At 35.8% G+C, this 24,918-nt stretch overlaps 1 protein-coding gene across 8 annotated transcripts in view; it reads left to right on the top strand.

The window, feature by feature from the left end:
- The window catches only part of LOC120413486 (la-related protein Larp4B), a 93,865-nt gene that overhangs the window by 14,587 nt on the left and 54,360 nt on the right, over nucleotides 1-24,918 (top strand). The window contains exons 1-3 of one of the 8 annotated variants that reach the window (XM_039574343.2): nucleotides 11,892-12,075; nucleotides 19,062-19,244; nucleotides 19,891-20,307. In XM_039574343.2, coding sequence (XP_039430277.1) covers nucleotides 20,298-20,307 — 10 coding nt within the window. In that variant the 5' untranslated portion in view covers nucleotides 11,892-12,075; nucleotides 19,062-19,244; nucleotides 19,891-20,297. Of the gene's footprint in view, nucleotides 1-7,650; nucleotides 8,177-11,891; nucleotides 12,076-12,162; nucleotides 12,365-18,482; nucleotides 18,904-19,061; nucleotides 20,308-24,918 lie in introns of those variants that run through there. The other 7 variants (XM_039574337.2, XM_039574344.2, XM_039574342.2 and 4 more) reach the window with 7 other exon arrangements.

Consider the following 24,918-nt stretch of genomic DNA (forward strand, 5'->3'; position numbering starts at 1 on the left):
ACCTCGCTTTGAAGACACCCCCCCCCCCTCCCCCTCCAATTAAAATTTGATTTTTGCGGTGTTTTAGAATTTTAGACGGTTTATTTTATGGAACATTGTATGGATTCTCGTCCACGTTTTTGGTTGTGGTTTTTCCCTGAGTTGATCATGTGATGGTTCTGCAATGTTGTAATTCTTACAAATATACTCGAAAGCAGTTCTCACGTTTTCAGAATAGTGCTTCGTTATATCGTACAGGGACACTACGGTATTATTATCCATACTTTCAAAAGAACACAACAACGAACTGATACGAATATTCGACGAATCGTTTCTGTAAAATACTTAGAATAGGAATTTCTAATTTTATTAAACGTACCTAAGTACCAACAAAGTCATGAATATCAAATCAATTTCAAAACATACATAGCAGGTACAGTATGTAAAAAAAGTATTTACACCCCTTGGGCACTATGTACATATTGTGATGAAACATCTAAACAATTTAATGTTGACAGAAACCTAGTACTACGTTTTGTTCAGAAACTCATGCCAGACATTTTGCTACAAAAAGCTCATGAAAAGATGATTTCTATAAAAAGTTATATAACAAATACTATTACGAAAATAAAAAAGGTGCAAAAAAAGTTTGTACACCTTTCGAAAAATTTACATAAATAATGTTATTTGTTGACAAATCACCATAAATCCAGTCTCCCAACTCCAAATAGGCATCTTTGACTGATTAAAAAAATAATTTGGATTGAATATAAAGTTTACTAACTACTTAGTATAAAAGTTTATATAACTCTGAAAATTCTATATAAAACTTATCTTAACTTAATTTTGAAATCTTCTAATTCAACTAAATGTCAATATATTACCATAGAATTGCTAAATAAACATTTTGGAGTGAGTATAACACCGTTTTGGGGGTATTTGTATCGATAGAATAGATTTTTCGTTGGAATTTCGTACCAACCCGGAATTACGTCGTCGGAAAATCCGCCGGCATCTGAACCGGTCCAAAATTCACAAGTCAACCTATGTGGCATCAGAAAGGGCATAAAATTTCCGATCTTTTGATACCCATACATCCAGGTTTTCTATAAAACCCACGTTTTTAAATACCTAAGCAAAAACGTTGTTATGGTTTCGTTTGAGCAACCTGTCAAAAATGTATGGAATTTCGTAATTTTTGTTCTCGTGGATCAAACTTACTTTTTGCCCAGGTATTTAAAAACGTAGGTTTTAAAGAAAACCTAGATGTTTGGGTATCAAAAGATCGGAAATTTTATGCCCTTTCCGATTCCACATAGGTTGACTTGTGAATTGTGGACCGGTTCGGATGCCGGTGGATTTTCCGACGACGTAATTCCGGGTTGTTACGAAATTCCAACGAAAAATCTATTCTAGCGATACAAAGACCCCCAAAACGGTGTTATACCCACTCCCAAATGTTTATTTTGCAATTCTATGGTAATATATTGACATTTAGTTGAATTAGAAGATTTCAAGATTAAGTTAAGATAAGTTTTCTATAGAATTTCCAGAGTTATATAAACTTTTATACTAAGTAGTTAGTAAACTTTATATTCAATCCAAATTATTTTTTTAATCAGTCAAGGATGCCTATTTGGAGTTGGGAGACTGGATTTATGGTGATTTGTCAACAAATAACATTATTTATGTAAATTTTTCGAAAGGTGTACAAACTTTTTTTGCACCTTTTTTATTTTCGTAATAGTATTTGTTATATAACTTTTTATAGAAATCATCTTTTCATGAGCTTTTTGAAGCAAAATGTTTGGCATGAGTTTCTGAACAAAACGTAGTCCTAGGTTCCTGTCAAACTTTAATTTTTTTACATGTTTCATCACAAAATGTGCATAGTCCCCAAGGGGTGTAAATACTTTTTTTACATACTGTATGTCATTTCTTCCTCCGCAGGTAAATAATGTGATTTTAACCAAGCGTATACGCGAAATCATTAATTTCCTTGCATGAATCAAAATGTTCAAAATGGCATAACTCAAAAAGTGCACATAAGTGCACTTTGAAATTTGGAGACAAGTTAGGACATGGTTCAAATTTTAAGCTGCAAAATTTTCAGATCGCACAAATGCACACAAAAAAAGTACTCCATTAACAAAGTTGAAAAAAACTAAATTTTGAATAAAAATCTATCTTTTTTTATTTTTATGTTTTTTTTAGCCTGTAAAAGTATGTTTTGTAAAATATTATTGAAAAGTTGAATCAATTACCTTTCTGAATATATATAATGATGCAGGAACAAATACATAAACAGCTACACAGTACAACTATGAAAAATAATAATTTTTTTGTCAAAAAACATGTTTTTTCTTACCATTTTCGCCTTTGAAGGTCTGCAATTCAGTGAATTTTGAACCTACAACTTTCAAACTCCGGATTTTTCTTAGTTAGAATGTTTATTTTCGAAAAAAAATACCAAAAAATTAATTAGAGTATGTCAGTTTTTCGATTTATGGCCGCCTGAAACCCCATAGTGCGCTGGTTTCAGAGTTCATTTTTCAATTTAAAAGGGGTGGGAGACGACTAATTTGCTTCATGAACTCCTACTCGGCCTTGGGACCACCTCTTAAGACACTGATGGCTCCTAGCTAGGAATTAAACCTAGACACAGCGTCGAGGCCCGCTTCGCATGGCAAAAATGTTGGCTGGGGGGAAGTGATATTATCACGAAATTTTATTGTAAAGCCAACATTGCTAACGGCGTCGAGGTCCTTACTCATGCCCAAGGAAGCCGGACCTTTAGGTCATCCATGAAAAAATATTAAAAAAAAAAATAGTGTCTTAATACAAAGAAAAAAAAATGCTTGAAATTACCCTTTTGTAAAAAAATATTGTTAAAAAATATGGTAATGGTGTTTCATTCGAGGTTTCATTCGTTCTTTATTTGTTTATTTGTTTTTTTTATGACACAGAAATGCAATGTTACTTATTCAACTACCGTAAACCGGGGTGACTTTGATAGAATTTCAATTTGTTTTTGGAACATTTTCCAACAGGAAAGGTTTTTCTCAAGATTATTATTTTTAAAACATGCACATAAAAAAAGTTTATTCAATAGTTTTTAGAAAAATAGTTACGTTAAAAATTCTTAGTTTAAATTCCGGGGTGACTTTAATAATTTTTGTTAAAATCATATTTAACTCTATTTGTACGTTATAACTTTATTTGTACGTTTTTTTTTTATTTATATTTATTCAGATTTTCTTTTCCATGTACATTCATTCAGTTAAATATTAATGAGTGATTGGACACAATCGATGGCTTTTCACCTCAATTTTAAATACTAGCAACTTTTATTTATTCATGAAATATTGTAGCTTTCGCTATTCAGTGATTTATTTGTACGTTAAATGTACCATCACCTCGACCAACACTAAAGTAGCTGATATAGTTTAAAAAAAAAAAAACATTGTTTAAATTTACTTTTCCTATCCTTCTGGAGAAACTAAACGGCCTACTGTTCCCTACCAAAAATAGCAGAATGGAAAATTAATACCTTTCAATACCAGTGCTGAACAGTTGACCTTTTCAACACTTTTGTCGAAAAGACACATTTTTATTTATTTTTTTGTTTCGAACGGGGAATTTACTTAACACATGGATGATAGACATAAAAATCCATTCAAAAAGCGGTTTTAGGAATTGCAAAAAATGTTGCAAGCAACTTGTTTCAAAACATGATTTTTTCAGCACTCGTCGTGCTGAAAAAATCTGCTTTTTGCAGCTTGTTGTATAAACTACTATTATAAGCTTTTTAGCAAAATGCATATAAATTTTAGGTAAAATTGTTAAAAAGTCGGAACTTTGCCTGAAATTTGTTAGAACTAGTTTTGTTTACAAAATTATCGATTTATATTGCATTTTATACTAAATTCGAAGCACGAATAACAACACAACAACAATTTTTCACATTTTACATGAAATGTGTTCAACTGAAGATGCCTATAAATTTGGAATTTTTTTTTAAGTCTGTGTTATTCTTATTGAGTATTTTTCATCGAGTATTTTGGTTTTTTTTTCAAAATATCTTTTCAGGGATAAAATTTAAAAATAAAAACATTATTTTGAAAACAAAGATCGCTGCTAATATTTTTTTAAATAATCCAAAAATGTCTCAGGCAATCAGAGAGCTAAAATATATTTTTTCATTATTTATAAAATATATTTTTTCATTATTTAATTACTTTAAAGAAATTTGAAGATCAATGTATTGTTATATTTATTGGGAGAAACTTAAACCTTAAAAAATTGTCGCGAACAGTCAAGTTTTATTTGATTGAAATTGACAAAAACAAGTTCAATTCTATCTTATAAAATTCAAAGTAATTCAGATAAGTATTGTTTTAACAGTTTTATTAATCTTTCTATCTAAATATTAATTTTGTACCCGACCCTCTCCGATTTCAATGAAACTTTGTAGACATGTTACCCTAGGCCTATATAAGCCATTTTTGTGAATATAGAGAAAATTGTACTCGAAAATGACATTGGAGAAGGGCGTAAATTATTTAGAAATTTTTGTATTCTGTAATTTAAAAATGAGTGTATCTCGAAGCTGTTGCATCGTACCAAAAGTGGTCAAAGCCAAACTTGTAGGAAATTGGACGGGCTTTCTGACACTGAAAGAAAAATACACGCTACTTCTATGGGATTTTTCAATTTTTATGTTTAAAAGTTAAATTTTAAGGTGAAGTCACGATTTTTTTTCGTTCAAATTTTTTGTGGAAATAGCCTAAAATGTTACAAAAAGACTCACAAAAAATGCAGAATGGTATGTCTCTCAAAAAAAAATCAATTACTAAAACTGTTTTTTTGAAAAGTGGTCTAAACGTCAAAATTTTAAAAAGCTGATAGTAGGAATCGATTCTCCAGACAATTTTACATAAAAGTCTCCATATTGACCATTGTCCTAAGTCTAATCCTTGTGAAGTTACAGCGGTTTTAAAAATAAAAACTATCAGTTTTTGAAAATGTTGACGTTTAGTCCACTTTCCAAAAAAACAGTTTTAGTAAATGACTTTTGTATTTTTTAGGAGAGACATACCATCTTGCATTTTTAGTTAGTATTTTTGTAACATTTTAGGCTATTTCCTTAAAAAATTTAACGAAAAAAATCGTAGCTTCACCTTAAAATTTAACTTTTAAACAAAAAAAAAAAAAAAATGAAAAATCCCATAGAAGTGGCGTGGATTTTTTTTCAGAAAGCCCGTCCAATTTCCTACAAGTTTGTCTTTGACCACTTTTTGGTACGATGCAACGGCTTCGAGATACAATCATTTTTAAATTACAGAATACAAAAATAACTAAATAATTTACGCCCTTCTCAAATGTCATTTTCGAGTACAATTGGCTCCATATACACACGCAGAAAAATGTTTTGTAGAGTCAGCCTGTACGAGGTTTGAATCAACAAAATTTTTGTTGAATATAATCAACAAAAATTGCGTTGAAACAAACCTTGATTTTCTCAATTCCACGAAGGTCTTTTGTTGTTTTGAAAAAGCTGCTTTGACATTTAGCGTTGATTCAACAAAAATCTTGATTTTCAAATCAACTAAACGTTTTGTTGACAGGGTTGTTAAAATATCAAAATATCAGCTCTCAGCAACTACAATTATCCCGCCTGAATATTCATGCCTCAAATATAACTGCTCTTCTCTCTTCATTGAAACTCTCAGCGCCGAACATAGCCGAAAACGTTTTCGTGTTTACACACTCGTGATTGACATTTTCCTTTTCTCTCTCATTCCCGCTTCCACGATCATCCTACCGCAACAGCGTTTAACCACAAAAGCCGCCACAAAACCAATTTCGCAAACGCAGTTTAACGGGACGTCATGCGTGGTCGGCTTCTAATCGCCATCTCGCGTTCTCTCATTGCAGTTTTCGGAGAGATTGAGAGACTCAGCGGTGAGAGCGCATAGTCGAGGAAAGGGGGAAGAGTGATAGAGAGAGAATGACATCGCTGGGAATCATGAGACACAAGAAGAGATCTCACAAGCTATCGTGACGGCCGCTAAACTCTCGGATATTTTTGGTGCAGAGATAATCTATTGATAGCTTTTTTATCACTCATTTGCAACACTGTTTGTTGATTTACATATTTCTCTGCGTGCACAAAAATGGCATATATAGGCCTAGGATAACATTTCTACAAAGTTTCATTGAAATCGGAGAGGGTCGGGTACGCGGTCGGGTACAAAAGTACTTTACCAGAAAAAAATCGTATCAGAAAAATTCCTGATTTGAGCTGGAATTGCTCATATATAAAATTTGCAACACTTCTTTATTATTATGATTTATGTATTTTTTTAAGAACTTCAATCAAACTTTATTCCCGGCCCGCCACTGCTTTAGAAAAAATCAGATCTGGCCCGCAGGGTCAAATGCTTGGACACCCTTGTACAAGATCATTTTGTACATTTTTGGGCCCTTCTAAAAATTATAGAGATTGTAAAAATGAATATTTTTATTCTAGAAATACTAATTTTGATTAATTCTATCAAATGTTATGGGCAAAAAACGATCTAAAAATGCTCATTTCCAAATTGAGATTAAATGAGCTTCCAAGAGCGAGGTGAAAATCGCCAGCTTTTCAAGTTATTCACATTTCTAAATGGCGTTTTTTCGTCGTATTTTGGCTATAACTTTCGTTTAAAAGGTCCGATTTTCGCTCTCTTGGAAGCTGAATGTGTGTTTTGATAAGCTCTACAAATTTCTAGAAGACATCAACTCGCTACTACTCTTTTTGAGTAATGTTTACCTGAAAAAATTTTAATAGGTGAACCTGATGAAAATTACAAGAAAATTTTCCTCAAACCGATGAAAATAATCCAGTTCCTGATGAAATATTACACATTTGTTGTGGCTCAAAATCTGTCACAATTCCCCGATGAATACGGTGCTATCGAATCGATTATCGAAATCGGAAGCCACCCACACGCTAGCAAACACCTCCTTACACGTGGTTTCAGGCGCGCGCGCGACAACGCCGACGCCACACATATGCGAACCACTGAGAATAATGTGCGTTGAGGGAAGCCATACGGACGGTTGCGGTTTGTAGCTGATGGGCTTTGATCTTCCTGGAGGTAGTCATTGACTTCCATCCTGAGTAAACAAGGTTGATTAGATTTTAATAGAAAACAAAATCTTTCACACACGTGGAGCTCGTTTTGTTGAAAAGGGTCTCTTCAGGGAAAACCACAAAAGTAATGTTTTGATGATGGGAAAGAAATGTAATTAAATGTTATAGGAATTATGGCAATATTGAACAGAAGTATGGGTTAACGTATTTATGCCCCAGAAGAGTTTTCCTCTACGCTCCGTTCCAAAAATGGAAAACCGTCGAACGCGTGGGAGTAATCTGTTGTGGGAGTAAATGCCCCAGTTTTTCTCAGGATGTTGTTCTCTACACCATTTTTTGCCATCGTCGAGGACCAACCGTTTAAGCTAGTCTGACGTAATACAAAAGCGTTTGGGAAATGCAGATTGATAAGACAAAATAAACAACTCTCGAGAGAAACGTGTATCCGGGAGGGATATGCGTGGGTGTTTGGGGAAACGTTTTGCATGATTTATGCTCAAACACTTTTTTCCATTGTTTTGATTTCACAGGTGACTCCCACGCCGGTCAGCTGCATAACGTATGAGATTGCCCCGTTCGCGGCGATCCCGGTGACGAGTGTGGCCAGTCCAACCGGAACCAGCGGGGCCTGCATTGAGGAAATCGTCGAATATCCGAAGCCACAACCACCCACGGTAGACTACAGCCAGGCCCAACAGCAACCAGCCCAGTACGTGGACAGTGTCGGCGGTGGGGGGACCAATGTGATAGCATCACCTGGCGGACATTCCGGTGCCAACAGCAGTGGCGTGGGTGGCCACAACGAACTGCTAAGTGTGATTGAAGCCATCGGGGCGGGCGGAAGTGGTACAAGTACTGCTAGTACGGTCAGAGGATCAAGTGAAGTGGCCAGTGGGTCGAATTTCGCGTTTGCCAGCGGAACTGGATCGATAACCGGAACCGGCGTCGGTTTGAAAGGACACTCTGCAATGCTACAACCGGCGGCGTTGGCGTACGGAGGAGGTGGATATGGCGCTGCAAGTGCAGCCGGAAGGACTCCGGCTAATATAACTACCGGTAAGTGGAATACAAAACTGTTTCTTAGCTATCATTATTTGCTTTACATTATGTGTAATTTGGAATGCTTTTCAAAAATCTCAGAAAAAAAAAATCAAGAAAGGTTCACGTGGTTTATGGATTTTCCTCATGTACCTCGCCCCTTCGTTACAAAAATTCCATGCAAATTTATTGTGCATAAATCTAAAAAATATAATTATTGAAATAACCATAGTCCTCGCATTTTAATAAAAAAAGTAAATTTTAAAATCTTTCAAAAATTTAAAAGATTATTTTTAATCAACCCAAACATGTTAAAAATGATTCTTAACGCAGTGGAATGCATTTTAAATTGATTTCATCTGAATGCACTTAAATATTCATTGAAATTTTAGAGTTTTTTTTAAATACCTAATATGTCTTTTTCCTTTTTTTTTTTAATTGGCAGCACTGCCAAATATGTTTTGTCCTTGCTGGGTTATAGCTCCAATGTGGACATTTAGTCCTCTAAAAATCAATTTCAAAAATGCACTGCAATAAAAAAAATACATTAAAAAAATTACAAGCCCAAATTTCAACATTTCAATGAAAAAGTTGTTGAAAAATTCATAAGAGATAAAAATAAACAAAAATAAACTTTTGTGTTGCTCCGTACGTTAAAAAAATTACTAAAATTGAAAATATTTTTAAACTAACTAATACATGTCAAAAATGATTATAAATGCAGAGAAATTAATTTAAAATTGTTTTCATTTGATTGCACTCAAAATTTCATCTTTTGAAGTTTTAAAAATATTTTATTTTGTGTCCCTTGATTTACAACACAACGTAAAAGTTCCACAACGTTCCACAAAAAAAAATACAAGCCCAAATTTCCACAGTTCAATGAAAAAGTTGTTGAAAATGCATAATAAACGAAAATAAACTTTTGTTGTGCAGTTTAATTTCGATGAAATTTTGAAGTTGAAAAAAATGTGTGTCCCTTTGTTTACAATAAAACGTACAAGTTTAAAAAAAACTTTACAAAATCATTTATATTTTGCAAATTATTGATAGTAGCGTAAATGTTATGAAGTAGGGGGAGAGGGGGTAATATGCACCCCCTAAGGGAAAACTGTGATTTCTCAACCATTACAGCATTACTGTGGAAGAATTTTGTTCGATGTTCTAAAATAACTATTATTCTTCGTCATATATGTGAAAAAAGTCGTAAAAAACCACAAAATTGTTCGAAAACATCAAATTTCTAAAAACATTTTTGATTCATTTCAAACAACCGAAAACGAAGTTGACGTTATAGCTGTCGGCCACCATTGCTAGTACCAACCACTAGTGTCTTCCTTTTTATCTACAAGGACTTCGCCGCCCTGGGCTCCTAAGTGTATGAAAGTATGGCACGGAGCGACGGCGCCGAATACCCATATTTACACAAAGAATTTTAGAGCGCCCACCGCGGGATTCGAACCGGCGACCTCTGGATTGTGAGTCCAGTGCGCGGTCCGATTGATCCACACGGGCGGGGGGATTTCAAACAACCATGCGGGGCAATATGCACCGCAACATTGGGGCAAAATGCACTACAACAACGGGGCAAAATGCACCACAACATGGGGCAAAATCCAACGGGTAAAAGGAGTTTTCACTAGTCACCACTAGATGACACCGCTATTTTTACAAAGGAGCTTCACAGCGGTGCATTTTGCCCCGACCACGCTTTTAGCTGAAAATTTAATTTAAAATGCATTTTTTGACGTTTTTGGACTTGTTTATCATCAGAATAATGAAGATTATGGCAAAAACTATATGCCTCAACACTTACAATATCAATAAATGCTTTTTATTTTGTCCAAAAATCATAATGAAAGTTCAATGAAAATTAGTTGAAAACAGAACATTTTAAAGTTTTGCAAATAACTTAAGCTGTTTTTATAATGCAATGCTCAAATTTTTCCAGCATGGTTTTGCAATGTTTAGCTTCCAATTTTTAAGATTTTTTGCCCGGAAAATTCTTCCAAATACCGAGAAAAGCAGGGGGTGAATTTTGCCCCGGGGTGCACATTACCATTAAAGCATTTTATTGCAACGGTAAAGTGTCGTTAACGAAACTTATAATAGGTAATAATGAAGCACTTTATATTGCTTTTTCCTTAATTTTTTTTAAAATCTGGCTTGAAAATTGAAATCAATATTGCTTGATTTCAAGAAAACAATGTACAATATAGGCCCATGTTATTTGTAAATCGCCGATTGTTGTTGTTTTTATAAGTAAAACTTGAAAGTGATTTGAAAAACGTGAAAACTAAACATTAAATTTTGTAATTGAATTTCCAAAAATAGATCGTGACAGCAAGGGTGGTCCGAATTGGGTCGTAAAATGAAGCTTAGATTGCTAATATCTGGAGTTTTTCTTGAAAAGGTCCAATAAACCAAATTTTCAGTTTTTGCTTTTTGGGTGTTTTTCAATACCCCTGACTGAAGACGCTTTCAAGAACACCCAAAATGCAAAAACTGGAAATTTGGTTTATTGGACCTTTTCAAAAAAACTCCAGAATATTATTGTTTACAGCGATAAAGGTGACCCTGTGTACGACCACAAAGAGTTAAAATGGATTTTTAAATCAATTTGGAAAAATTAACCTCGCGGTCCTTCTTGACATGATAGTTCCTACTTGACAGCTCATTCCAAGGGGACCATACTTGATCCAGCGAAAAAATGTTGTCTTGCCAATATTTTTTTTTGCATTAAAAAGAAAAAACCGTGATCAGAAATTGTTTTAAATCGTGTTTTTACCGTTGTACATAAAAATTGACATAGGGCTTTAGTACCCAATTCTGGTTTTCTCGAGGCTACCCATTGAAATCAAAGAATGACCCATCAATAGGCTAAATTTGAGCTCATTCTGACCACGGGAACCCCTCCCTCTAATCGCTTGAAGTATGTATGGAAAAAATCTTAAAAATGTATGGAGAAACGCAACTGTTTCAGTTTTTTACCTGTGGATGGCGCAAATTCGTCTAATCTCTATCAGTTCTCAAATGTAGGACCTTCATTAAATTTAGAACAACTTTCCCCAAGACACCATATTTTTTAGATTTTTTTTTGCTGAAAAGTTATTAGCTTCTGAAAATGACCATTTTTGTGCAGACGGTTCTGGTGGTTTACGGATGGTCCCGTTACGGTTCGTAAAAACTCCCTGGCCCGTCTACAGATCCACTTTAGCTTTAACTGTAGCCCATTTCTAGGAACACAATAGCTTATAGGTCCTTAAAAAACTCTAGAATTGCATTATTTTGCTTGAGTTTATTTATTTGTTTTCAGCCGAGATCGAACAATTGGCACACTACGGTACACTGAAACCCAGATAGTTTGACACCAATTGTTGTCAAACGAACAGGGTCACTTTTTACACAGAGCTCATAATTTCTACAAACATTTGGTTTGATAGTAAGTGTGAGTCCCGTGTAAAAGGCGACAGTTCATCACTTTTTAGTTTGACTTTTACCAACCAACGGGGTACAAACTAAAAAAGTGTCAAACGAAAAAGTGACCAACCACCGGGGGTTGAGTGTACTCCATACAAATCCATCTTGCTCTGGTAACCCTACGCGACGGAGAGGTGAGAGAGTGAGCAGTGCAGCACGTTATGCCGTTTCTCTCCTCTCTCACTCACAACCGTCACGAACGTCACAGGCCGTCCGAGCACCGTTCGCGACCCAGACCCGTGCTGCTGTCAAAGTCAAAGATTGGTTTCTCTTGTGCGCGGCCATTTTGGTGATTTTCTTCTGTGGTCTTGTCGACAGACGGACTGTCTCAGCTCCAAGTGGTGCAGAAAATCGCAGTTTTTCGCCCCGATCGCGTGTGAACTTCCGCCGGAAACGGACGTGAACCCGTGGCAGGTGCAGTTCCGGCAAGTGGACGGGTTTGTTGGATTTTTCCGGGGCCGCGAGTCGCGCGACGTGGTGAATTTTTCGGTTCTTGGGACTTTTTTTTTTCTCTTCCTCTTGCTGAGGTCCCTCCGAAGACCTTCGTGTGTGCGTGCGTGCGGGTGTGTGTGTGTATTTGCAGAGACTGGGGCCTTCCGTTGGGGACGATTTTTGTTCGGAAGGTTTCCGACTCACCCAACCGGTGACGAGGACACTCAGTGTGCCGAAAGAAGAGGGTCCCGAAAATCGGTGCCACTTTTCCAGTGGAAAAACCTTTGACAAAAGGTGAATATTTTTAAACCGAAGACCAATAACCCTTCCCGGATGTATGTGACAGTGACAGCCGCAGCAGACAAGACTTCTGCATGAATTTGGCGAATGAAAAGAGTGCAGAAAAAACGTGCCTCCCCGCAACTTTTTTGGAAAGTGGAAGTGTGTCCGGGAATCTTCGAAAAAAAAATCCCGTACAATAATTCGATGGTGATGGTGGGCTCCACTGCGGCGGTGAGAGTGAGACGGCGAGAGAAGAACGATAAAGGGAGAGCGAGAGCGAGGCTGTGAGCAAGGATTTTGACAGCTCTCGCAACCTTGGTGGTGTTGGTGAAATTGGACTCCCGTTCGTGGTGTGGTCAGTGCCAGTGTTGCTAGCTTGGTGGGTTTCAAATTTCTTAAAAAACATTTTGGGTTGTTTTGGTATTGGAGGCAGGTAAACAAGTAAAAATAATAATAATAGGTTAATAAGTTTTTCCATTTTAATTTTTTTTTTAAATATATATTGAAATACTATTATTCCTTTAATATTTCGATTTAAATAATCAATAATTATTACAAAATGAAGGTTTTATGTTAAAAAAAATGTTCTTAAACTAAAACCGTTTCTATAAAAATTACTCACATTGTTTAAAGAAAAACGACTATTTAATTATGCCGTAACATAACTGGAATGTCGTTAAATAACGCTATTTATGTTAGGTTAGTTTATCGGAGTTATTGAACATATACAATGGTCCTAAAATCAAGTTTCAATTTGTGATATTATTGTTCACAACGATAATTAAATAAATTTAAATAAATTTAAAAAATTACTTTGCGGTCCTTGACAGAAAAAGGTCCTTCTTGACAGCTCGTTTCAATGGGACCATAGTTAATCCATCGTAAAAATGTTGTCTTGTCAATCTATTTTTTTGCATTAAAATGAAAAAAAGGTGATCAAAAATGGGTTTTAATCGTGTTTTTAACCATTGTACATAAAAATTTACATAGGACTTTAGAACCCAATTACGGGATTGTTAAACGCTAGATACCTTCAAAAAGGTATGCATGGTACTTGAAGTTCACACCCGTGTTCGGGTGGACAATTTATGAATTTTAGGTTCTTGGCCTTTGTTTGATGTATTCCGACCAATAATCCAATTTGTTTGCCCTCGGTATTGCCCCTCCTAGAGATTTTTTTTTAATTTTTGGCAGACATATTAAAGCGGCCAGCCCTACTGCGTTAAGTTAACTGCAACAATGATCCGTTTGAATTGGATTGAGTTCGATCACGAATGTTAAAAATGACTAGAATTTTTTGAATGTACAAGGCAGAAAATCATATGAAATATAAATCGAGATATGGCCAATTTTGTAGAACGTAACTACACTTTCTTCAAAATTCGTACAAAAAATGTTTTTTTTTTTAAATTTTGGATCGATATTATTTATCTTTCAAGTAAAGTCTTCAATCATGTTGTATGTACATTCATTGAAAATTGAGTTTTGTATTGCTCTTCCGGTTAAATAAATAACGTATCTTTTTTATCACAGCGTTTTTTTCGATTTTCTTGATTTTGAACTTTGAACTTAAACTTCTCCCTTAGGCTCTTTTTTTTTAATTTGCAAAAATTGCATTTTGGGCGCCCTGGGGCTACCTGAGGGGGCGCTCTATCTTCTTCAAGAAGGCGCAGCACAAATCGGCAACTTGGCAAATTTGCAAAATGCAAAGTTTCTCTTGGGCCCTGCTGAGGGCGCCAAATTGTTTAAGGAGGGCGACCTTTTTGTTAAAGAACTTGTTAGTCGACGGCTAACCTCGACTAACCTCCAAACAGTCTATCCCACTTGCTCTAGTGACTGTGCACGTTGAGTTTATCTGGAGCCCTTTTTTTACAATTTTCAACTATTATTGTTTGCTTGAGTTATTTTATTTCGTATTTTTACACTAATACACTAATAGTTTGTTTGCTTCTTATATTTTTAAGTGTATCTTTCAAAATATGATAAATCTAAGTAAGTGTTTTTTAGACTTGAAAACCAACTGTTTACGTCTCAATTCGGGTACATTTTTTTCCAGTTTTCGTCATTTTAAAAGAATCGTTTAGAAATGTTTGAATTGATTATTTGATTCCTTTAATTTTATGATGGATTGTTACCGAATTTAATTTTATGATGGATTGTTATCGCATAAAAAATCGGCAGGGTGGCCAATCAAATCGAAAAATCGTTAAAGTGTCGAAATTCATTTTGTTAAACGTCGGGGAAAGTCGGGAAACCTAAGCATAACAGTTTGAAAATATTGTTTTTTTGCTTTTTTTTTTGTAGTATTTCACAGATAAAATAAATTCAAATTCGAGTCTTTAAGAATAATCCAGAATTTCAAAATTCATTCCACTCAATCAATTTAAAACTTTTTTTTTTTATTTTATGAATCAAAATGTAGCATTTTTAAGAATGAGAAATTTGCAAAGATTAAGCTTGTTTTCATTTATCGATAAGAGGTCTTTGCAATTGGGCAAAAAATAATAAAAAACTTGTACAATTGATTGTTAAAATACATACTAGGTATGTCGAAGATAATTTAAAAACCCGATTTAATATCACCAGAGGTGAAATAGAGCCTTTCTTACAAAATGATGAAACTCCGAGATATATATTGGTGCAATTATTTTTTTAGAAACTTAATGATACCACCCAGTGAGAATTTTTCCTAAAGCTTCAAATCTTTTTAGGCTGAACCTCGAATGCCATTTTTTTTAATTTCAGAGGTACATTATTTGTCGCAAGATATTTTAATTTAATTAAGAAAAACATATTGGATTGACATTATTAGAAAAAAATAAAGGGTCCTCAGTCTTTAATGTTAGTCTATGATTAACTTAAAAAAATATGTATCGCTATTGCACTTTGTCGATCTATTATGAGAAGCCAGAAAGAACATTTTCACGCGCAAGCGTAGAAGCGCTGGCGTTGAAGCTTCGACTTGACGACTTGTCGATCTTTCGAGCGAGAACGTGCCGGGACTTCGAATTTGATGTTCAGTTTATGATTTTGTATAAAACCAAAAATTTAATAGGAAAAAAATAGAGTAAAAGTAAGACGAAAAACACTAACATGGCTATACCTCTGGAAATACATTTTGGAAAAGCTTCAAATTTTGGGCCCAAGCAGTTTATGGCGCATGTTTTCGAATGGCTTTTTGTTTGAAACTGAATTCGTTTAATTTGACAGTGTTATCTGTAAAATAGTCCAAAAAATAGCTTTGACCACATTTACTGGTCGAAAATTGTGAATCGAAAAATAAAATGTTCGTCTCCGACCCCAATTGTGGGTTTTACGAGCGGTTTTCCAGTGATGGAAGACACAAATTTTTAGGAGCGGATACAGACATCGCTCATGAATTTCAGTACAAAAGCTCTCAAAAATCAGACTTTGAGTTCCGGGTTTTTGGCCAAAATTCAATCGAAAGAGCGCATCTAAACCTTCAATTTAGTAATAGGATTTTTTCCTGGGACGATTTTTTTAAGATTTCTGAGAAAAGCATTTTTCTAAAAGCTAACCTTAAACCTTTTTTTTTGTAAGAAAGGCAAAAATTCCAAGCATAAAATCAAATAAAATGGGTATAAAAAGTGCGTGGCCGAATGGTTACGCTGTCCGCTTTGTAAGCGGATGATTCTGGGTTCGATTCCCATCTGCTGCAACCTTCCATCGGATGAGGAAGTAAAATGTCGGTCCCGGCCTTGGTTGTTAGGCCGTTATGTCATTCCAGGTGTAGGAGTCGTCTCCATGCCATAAGTACAAACAACACACCAAACCAAGCCTACTCCGGTGGAATCGCTGGCGGCGGTTGGACTCGCAATCCAAAGGTCGTTAGTTCAAACACTGGGGTAGAAGGTTCCTTGGAGTAAAAAGAGGTTTGGGTGCTCTCCCCATTCAAGCCTTCGGACTCCTAGGTTCGAGCAGAAACTTGCAATAGAGACCACAAAAGACCCGGGGGTCGTTAATGTGGATGGTTTGATTTTTTTGATTTTGGGTATAAAAAGGAAAAGGCAAAATCGATTCTGGACTGTATTTAAAACACGTTGTTAAATGGTTATTTTGGCAATTTAATCAAATAGGGAACTTTATGATTTTTTGTTGCAATTTTTTTAATTTTCAGATCGCAGATCGAAAGGGCATCCAACTTTAGAAAAACAAATCATGAATTCATAGATATTTTTGGTAGTAGCATAACTCTAATAACGTATAAAGCATTTTGTAATACTTCTTGCTTTAAAAGTATGAAGGATTGACCGTTCTTTGATAAAAATATTAAATACAGTTTTAAATGCAGTTACTTTTTACGTTTTGCAATTCCCTTTTTATACCGTAATCTGGGGTGAATCGGGACTACAGTCTGAATAGGGTTTTTAGAACATTTAATGCTTTTAAATTTGGAAATGGATGAACACATTTTGTTGGCCTGAGTCTGTTCTAACCGAAACCAACCAGAAAAATCAAAATATTGTGCTCTAACATGGTTAAAACTGCTGTCCAAATTCGCCCCATGTATTATATTAATAAAATAATATAATATAATAAATATTAATTTTTGAAAACAAATGTTTGTTTGAATCGAAATTATGTGTACTTTTATTTTTGAAGTATTTTTTTTAGATATTGGGCGGCATTTTGTTCCCTGATTAAAAAAAAAGTCATAATAGTCATAAAAAATAGTTTTAAATCCTCTGCTTTTCGTTGAATAACGTGCAAATCTTTTTTTAAGATATCCCTGGGCTTTGTCATAATGAGTGTCATAGGTTTGATGCTTGTTTGGCAAAGAGTATGATTTGATTCGATGTGGAATTAAAATCGAAGTGTTCAGTATATTGCTGAAGCTTCCATTTTTACACATGGACACCACTTCATGCTGCGAGAACCCACTTTGGCGTAGTCTCAGGGCTTAATCGATGGCCGGTAAGCTGTCATCGAGACAAGGAGGTTCTCTGATAGTGGAAATATCACATTTGTACAATGAACCGCTACATATGTGATTTTTCCCTATCTTAATGTGGGTGTCAGGTTAGGATGCTGGTTTAAAAAAATAGTGTTTGTAGAATTTAGGATTTAACTATAAATATCAACTTTTTATACTTTGCCTTTAGTTATTTAGGGACAAAATTAGTAACAGTGATTAGATTAGATTAGGGACAAAATTAGTAACAGTGAATTTAGTAATTCTATCAGAATCGGTGGTTTTCATTCAAGTAGCATAAAAACCATTCTGATTTGTCAAAATTTCCATAGAGTCTCGATCAATCAATAGTGAAATGATATCGGACTAAATTCGTTGATCTGTTGAACTAACGACTGTCGGATTATGATTGTATCGACCATTGTTGCGAATCGAGGATCTACTGGAATTCTGACGATCAAATGGTCGTCTCTTTTTCAATTCACGACTTGTAAAATATGAAATGTTAATCTATTTTTTTGTGTTTTTTTTTTTAAGAAGCCAGACAGGTTTTAAAAGAAACGTTCTAGATTTTTTGGCTATTAATTAAAATGTCGGGGATTTGAGATAAGAGTAGCTTTCGGATAGGTTGCTTTAAATCTTGTATCCAATTCAAGTTAGGTAGTTATCCGCAAATGAATATTTGGACTTATATGAATAATTGAACATTTTGGACTTATGAATAACACACAACTGTGCATTTATTCTAGAGTCAGATCCTTACAGCGTCAGTGTTTATTTGGTCGAAGTGTACTAATTCATTGGCAGATCTGATTCTAGTTGTAATGTACGACAAGACTACTGACGGACGTGACAGGACGAGGGCCCAGTTTAGAGGTTTCGACATCAACGATGTGCGGCTGGATCACCCTCCCAAAAAAAAAAAAAAAAAAATAACGTGCAAATCTTTTTTAAGATATCATTTGGGAAATTCAATTTACTTTTGGAATCTGCAATGACCTAGTCTAAGAAGGGTATTTTTTCATTCAGAATATCATTGTTGTGTTTTTTTGTTGATCACTTTCAACATTCTTCACTGGCCAGGCCTACTGCTTAGAGTTAACCCCAAAGATGATTCGTTGCAACTGAAAGAACAAACTCATTGAACTTACACAAACAGTTTGCAAACAATACATGGTTCAAAGACCATTCATTCATGGGCCAGCTCCTGTCGGAACAATCATCCACCTAGCAGCACTGGCACCAGCACCCCACCGACTCGTGTGTAACTGTGTTGGTACCATCGCCCGCAGTCCACACGTTCCGTGCGTGTCGGTTAGGTCTCTCGACTGTTGTTGGTGGATTTGGAACTGCTGGGCTGCTGCTGCCACACTATACTGGGGGGAGGCAGAGGCCGTCCGTCATCGTCGTCGTCGTCGTCGTCAGTTATGCGAGTTACACCATCACCATCGGGGGCGCCGAACGTTTTTCTGCAAAGTGTGGCCGAGTTGTGGACAGAACTTTTTTTCTGTGCGTTCCTGCGGGAAGGCACGGTACAGGACTCCGCAGCCGCGTGGTTCCGCGGAACGAGTTACGGTGCGATTGGATTTCGGTGGATTGTTGGAGAAGGAATTTGAAAGTGTGTACGGCTGAGCCAAGTGGAAGACATATTGGATCCGTCACACAAAGTGTGCTCCTTCTGTGGAAAGAGGGGGTTTTTAGTGTGAAGTTGTGGGACTTGTGCAAGGTGGATTTGGGTTCTCATGTTTTTTTTTTAAATTGTCTTTTCGTGTCTAGACACTTCCTGTGAAAATTTAGGATTAGCTGATGGGAGATAATTTTCTCGATTGAACAACCAACCAGCCAGCCAGAGCAATATATGCAGGCAGTGAGTGAGTGTGGAAGTTGAAAAGTTAAAATATATGTATGTGATACAGCACCAGCAGCAGAAGCAGCAGCAGCAAAAAAGTGAATGATTGAGTAAGTGAAAAAGAGACGTCGAATAATAAGAGTGCGCCCCGTTTGCGGAGAGGGAGCAAGAAAAAGTCACAAGTGACAGCGCCAGCACGGTGGAGCTGTCAGTGCACGAGAAAAACAGAGAAGAGAAAGAGAGAGAGAAGCAAGTGTGTGCCGCCGAGTGCGAGAGAAGATAGTAGTATAAAAATAAAAACAACAACATCAGCAGAGCGGCAACGACAACAACAAAAACAACAACAGCAGAAACAACAAGAAAAGCAAAACGAACCAGCACCAATACGCCGACAGAAACGTCAATCCGGAACAGACGGTGGTGCTGGCACGACTACTACGGCCGGCCGCGCTGGTCCGCGAGGAGAATTGAAAATAAAGTAAATAATAATAAGCAGCAGCAGCAGCACCAGTCGCGCAAGTGTCAGTGCGCGAGCGAGATTTCGAAGTAGTTGTTATTTCTTGGGTGGAAAAAGAGGCGAATTTCGGTAGTAAGAAGAGTGTGCTGTTGGGAAGAAGAAGAAAGGAAAAAAAAATCAAGTGATAATAGAGTAATCAGTGGTTTTCTTTTTTTTTTGGTTCCGTTCAATACACATATATCGCCTTTTATTGTTCGGTTGTTTGATTTTTGTACTTGTGCATTCGCGAGCGATTCCAGCACACACAGAGAGATATACATGGTTTATCTATATTTACACACGCGGCAAAGCCTGGAAGAGTGATATCACACACTGCTAGAGCGAGAAGAGTTGAGTTGAGTGAAGAAAAAAAAAGCAAGCAAGCACCAAGAGTGAAGCAAAAGTACTGTCTCATCGCGCACGAAATAGAGAAATTTTTCCTTTCCGCCGAATGTCGACGGCGGCCGCGACGGCCAGGGCAGCAGTCAGGGGTACCCCAGAAGCCGCAAGTCATCCAAGAGTTTAACGCCGCCCCCCCTCGCAACAGCGCGGCACCCCATGTAAAAAGGGTCCCCGTCTCGTCCGCGGAGACTGGACACACGGGACAGAAGGGACTCCCCGCAAAGGAGGTCAAACGTCCTGTGAATCGAGACCACACAAACTCAGAATGGATACCGGTAAGAAGTCGTTCAAAATATCTTTACACCTTAAGTTGACCGGCGGAAATCCGGTGACCGAGACCCCAAATGGGATCTTTGTCTCAGCCCGACAGATTTCCGACGCGACAATAAAGACGTCGGTTCGTCCCACGACGGCGGAATGAACTTGAGAATTTGCAAATCGCGCGGTGAATGGTTCGTTCTCGTTCGTTTTTTTTTGTCTTCGTTGGTCCGCTGTTAGGGAAGGTAAAAATAGTCGCGTACCGTGAATGGTGGTGGAATGATTTTCGTCTTGAATCTGTTTGGATCGCTCTGAAGTGGTTTTGTTGGCAACTCCTTTGTTTTGAATTCTCAAAATCCATTGTTTCCTTCTGTTTTGACGAAAACAAGCCCAGATTTTTTTTGGGCCAACCAAACTCTAAAAATGAACTAAACTCCAAGCGAAACTAACTTAGGGACACCGTGGAGTTTTTCCCTTGTCCCCTTAAAAAAGTGGAGCACCAACACTTCCCGTCTTCCGAATCCCTTTCCTTGTCTCTGGTGCGCGGTGGAGATGGGAGCGGGATTCGATTCACTTAACATGGCGAAATCCAGTCTGCAACCCGCTAAAATAACCGTCTCCTGGCGAAGCGAACTAAACTCTAGAAATGAACTTCTTAACTCGACCTCCTAGATATCCACTCTCACGTCTAGTATACATATCGACTCGAATCAAATTCTGAACAAACCGATTTCAGCTAGGTTGGCGTCTTTCGATCCAACTTAGTGTCCCATACGTCTCTATTGAACATTATAACATTCAATAAAGTGCTTTAAAAATCAGATAAAACATTTTTTCAGGAGTCCGGGAGATAATAAAAGGGGTGATATGTTCTACATTTTTGATAGACCTTTCCAATGAACCAACAAAATTTATGGTCTGACCACCCAATCAAAATTTATAAGCACTTAAGTGTTATTTACACAAATTTTTAAGGTTGGATCTTGTTGTCCGGATCTATCATGCAACTCGTCGTTGGATGAGTAATCAAAAGACCTTTCCAACGTATTGAAAAAAAAATGAAAGTCTGACAACCATGTCGCAAGAAATGAATGTGAAGAAGTCACCAATCAGCCAAACGTGGATTTAGTAACCAAATCAAACCTTTAAGATGAGTCAAAAAGATTGTAGTCCTGCCAATCCTATCAAAAGTTATGAACACTTATGTGTTTTGCCTTCCTCACCTTACTGAGGAAAGGCTACTCGAAAAACGAAATTCTTAATTTGACCTCCTAGACCCACCTTCATGTATACATATCGACTCAGAATCAAATTTTGAGCAAATGTCTGTGTGTGTGGTGGGATGTTGATCAAAAAAATTTGCACTGAGTTATCTCGGCACTGGCTGACCCGATTTGAACCGTTTTGGTCCCATTTGATCCGTTTTGAGGTCCCATAAGTCGCTATTGAAAATGATAAAGTTTAGTTAAGTACTTCAAAAGTTATGCTAAAAAACTAATTTAACAAAAGTCCGGAAGATTGTAAAAAGGGTGGTTTTTGTAAGAAACCTCGTCATGTTATACATTTTTAGAAAGGTATTTAAAAGACCTTTTCAACGAGTTAAAAGATTGAAGATCCTACAACCCTATCAAAAGTTATAAGCACTTAAGTGTTATTTATGAACTTTTTAGAGGCCGGATCTCATATATTTAAATGAAAACGTTGTCTGGATCTATCATGCGACCTGTCGTTGGATAGGTACTTAAAAGACCTTTTCAACGAGTTCAAAAGATTTAAGATCTGACATCCCTATCAAAAGTTATAAGCACTTAAGTGTTATTTATGAACTTTTTAGAGGCCGGATCTCATATATTTCAATAAAAACGTTGTCTGGATCTATCATGCGACCTGTCGTTGGATAGGTACTTAAAAGACCTTTTCAACGAGTTCAAAAGATTTAAGATCTGACATCCCTATCAAAAGTTATAAGCACTTAAGTGTTATTTATGAACTTTTTAGAGGCCGGATCTCATATATTTCAATGAAAACGTTGTCTGGATCTATCATGCGACCTGTCGTTGGATAGGTAATCAAAAGACCTTTCCAACGAGTTCAGTAGATTGAAGATCTGACGACCCTATCAAAAGTTATAAGCACTTAAGTGTTATTTATGAACTTTGTGGAGGCCGGATCTCAGATATTACCAAGCATTACACTCAAAATGTGAGGAAGGCACCAACCACCTAATGGTGGATTAAGTAACGTTTTTTGTATTAACTTTTGAAGTCGTATCTCAGATATTTTGATCGGTAATCAAAAGACCTTTCTAAAAGGCTCGAAATAAAAATAAGTTCGCAAAACCCTATCAAAGAGTTTGAGTACTTAAAGGAGGTATTAGACTACAACAAACGAACAATGAAACTTGCATTTTTCGTTTTTGACAGTTTGCGAAACTCGCAAAAGCAAATCAAAATGGTTGAAGTTTCTGCAATAACAAACACAGTAGGCAAACTGACAAACAGTCAAAAAGATCGCGGTTTGTTTCAAGGGAATGATGGAACGTGAGGAAGCACAAATCCGCATAACTAATTTCAAGATGGTTCTGGTGGGCACAAAAAACGCGATCAAAGATTAAACTTGGCAAATAAAACTACTTTTTTTGAATGTTTACAGGACGCCGAAAGTTTCTACCATTTCCTATCGTAAAATCTTTGTACGTCCTTTTTGCAGCCAAAAGCCAATTATTTCAATCGAATTTAATATGTTTAATTTAAATTGTCTTTGCCAATTATGTGAGCATGTCCAAAACCAAGGTTGTTTATTTTTTGCTCTTTGGTCTGACAGTCTTTGTCTGACAGTTATGGTCTGAAAGCTCTATCATGGATTTTGATCCGGACATGGCGAGGGATAGGACACAGCAACCTTTTGGTTTATTTGCGTGTTTGTCATAGTGCAACACCTCCTTAAGTGTTTGGGTAAAAAGAGCTTTCCAGAGATCTGAAAATTTTATCAAAGTATATGAGTACTTGTGCCTGTTTCGTAATAATGATATCTTTTCTTGTTAAAACTGTCATTGTACATCTAGTCTTGATTATTCGAAGGTTTGTTTGGATAAGAGCAATTCTCTACGAAATCGGTCTTTTTTTAATTTTAATTATTGTATTTTTTAATCCGGCTGAAATTTTTTTGGGGAAAATTTTCACAAAAATACGTATTTTTCATGTATTTCGAAAATGCATTTTTTTCTCTAAAGAAACCAAAAATTTATTGTTATTGCAATATAAGTATCAAATGATCAGGTTTTGTTTTTCATACGTTTTGGATGTAATAACAACATTTTTAGAAAATAGTCCAAATTTTCACAAAACTACGTCTTTTTGAAAAAACTTAAAATTTCAATTTTTACAATATGGGTATCAAACGATCGGGATTTTTTCATACATTTTGAATGTAATAACAACATTTTTAGAAAATACTCAAAATTTTCACAAAACTACGTTTTTTCCAATAAAATACTAAAAATTTCCGTTTTTACAATGTGGGTATCGAACGATCGGGATTTTTTCATACATTTCGAATGTAATAACAATATTTTTTGAAAATACTCCAAATTTTCACAAAACTACGTATTTCCGAAGAAAATACTCAAAATTTCCGTTTTTACGATGTGGGTGTCGAACGATCGGGATTTTTTCATATATTTCGAATGTAATAAGGCTGGTACAAATATTTTTAAAAGTTTTTGTCACCCCCCCCTTCAAAATTGACCCGAAAAATCAGGGGGCAAAAAAAATATTTTTACAATAAACTTCAAAATTTCAATGAAAATTCAAGTGCAACCAGCTGAAATCAAATTAAAATACATTCTTCTGCGTTTAAAATCATTTTTAGCATGTTTGGGTTTATTAAAAAATCTTAAGATTTTTTGAAAATTTTCGATGCAAAACCTTTTTTTTCGATACAATTTTTGTTTTTGTCAGATTTTAGATTTTTTGAAAACTAATGATTGCAAAACAACTGAACTAGTGTAAAATGCATTTTAAAACACTTTTTTCATTTAAATGTGAAGACTATGGCTTGTTATTTAAATTTTTATATTTTTTTATTTTTTGCCCCCGTATTTTCTAAAAATGTTGTTATTACATTCGAAATGTATGAAAAAACCCGACCGTTTAATACCATGTTGTAAAAATTGAAATTTTGAGTATTTTCTAAAAATGTTGTTATTACATTCGAAATGTATGAAAAAATCCCGATCGTTTGATACCCACATTGTAAAAATTGAAATTTTGAGTATTTTTTCAAAAAAACGTAGTTTTGTGAAAATTTGGAGTATTTTCTAAAAAAATCTTATTATATCCGAAATGTATGAAAAAACCGGTTATTTGGTACCCAAAAGCAATAAAAATAATTTTGAGTATTTTTCGAAAAACATTGCATTTTCAAAATACAGGAAAATACGTATTTTTGTGAAATTTTTCATGAAATAATAATGACTGACATCATCCCGATTTCAAAACACTATAATTTTTTGATGTTTGCATGATTTTTCGTACGATTAAAGCCAATGTCTCCCATATAGCCAAAAACCGATAAACTCTGTGCTTCAGTTAAGCATTGGGCCGTGCTTAACCGAGGCAGCTGAACGG

Source organism: Culex pipiens, chromosome 3, assembly GCF_016801865.2.
Source record: "Culex pipiens pallens isolate TS chromosome 3, TS_CPP_V2, whole genome shotgun sequence".
In the NCBI taxonomy this organism is placed as follows: Eukaryota; Metazoa; Arthropoda; class Insecta; order Diptera; family Culicidae; genus Culex; species Culex pipiens.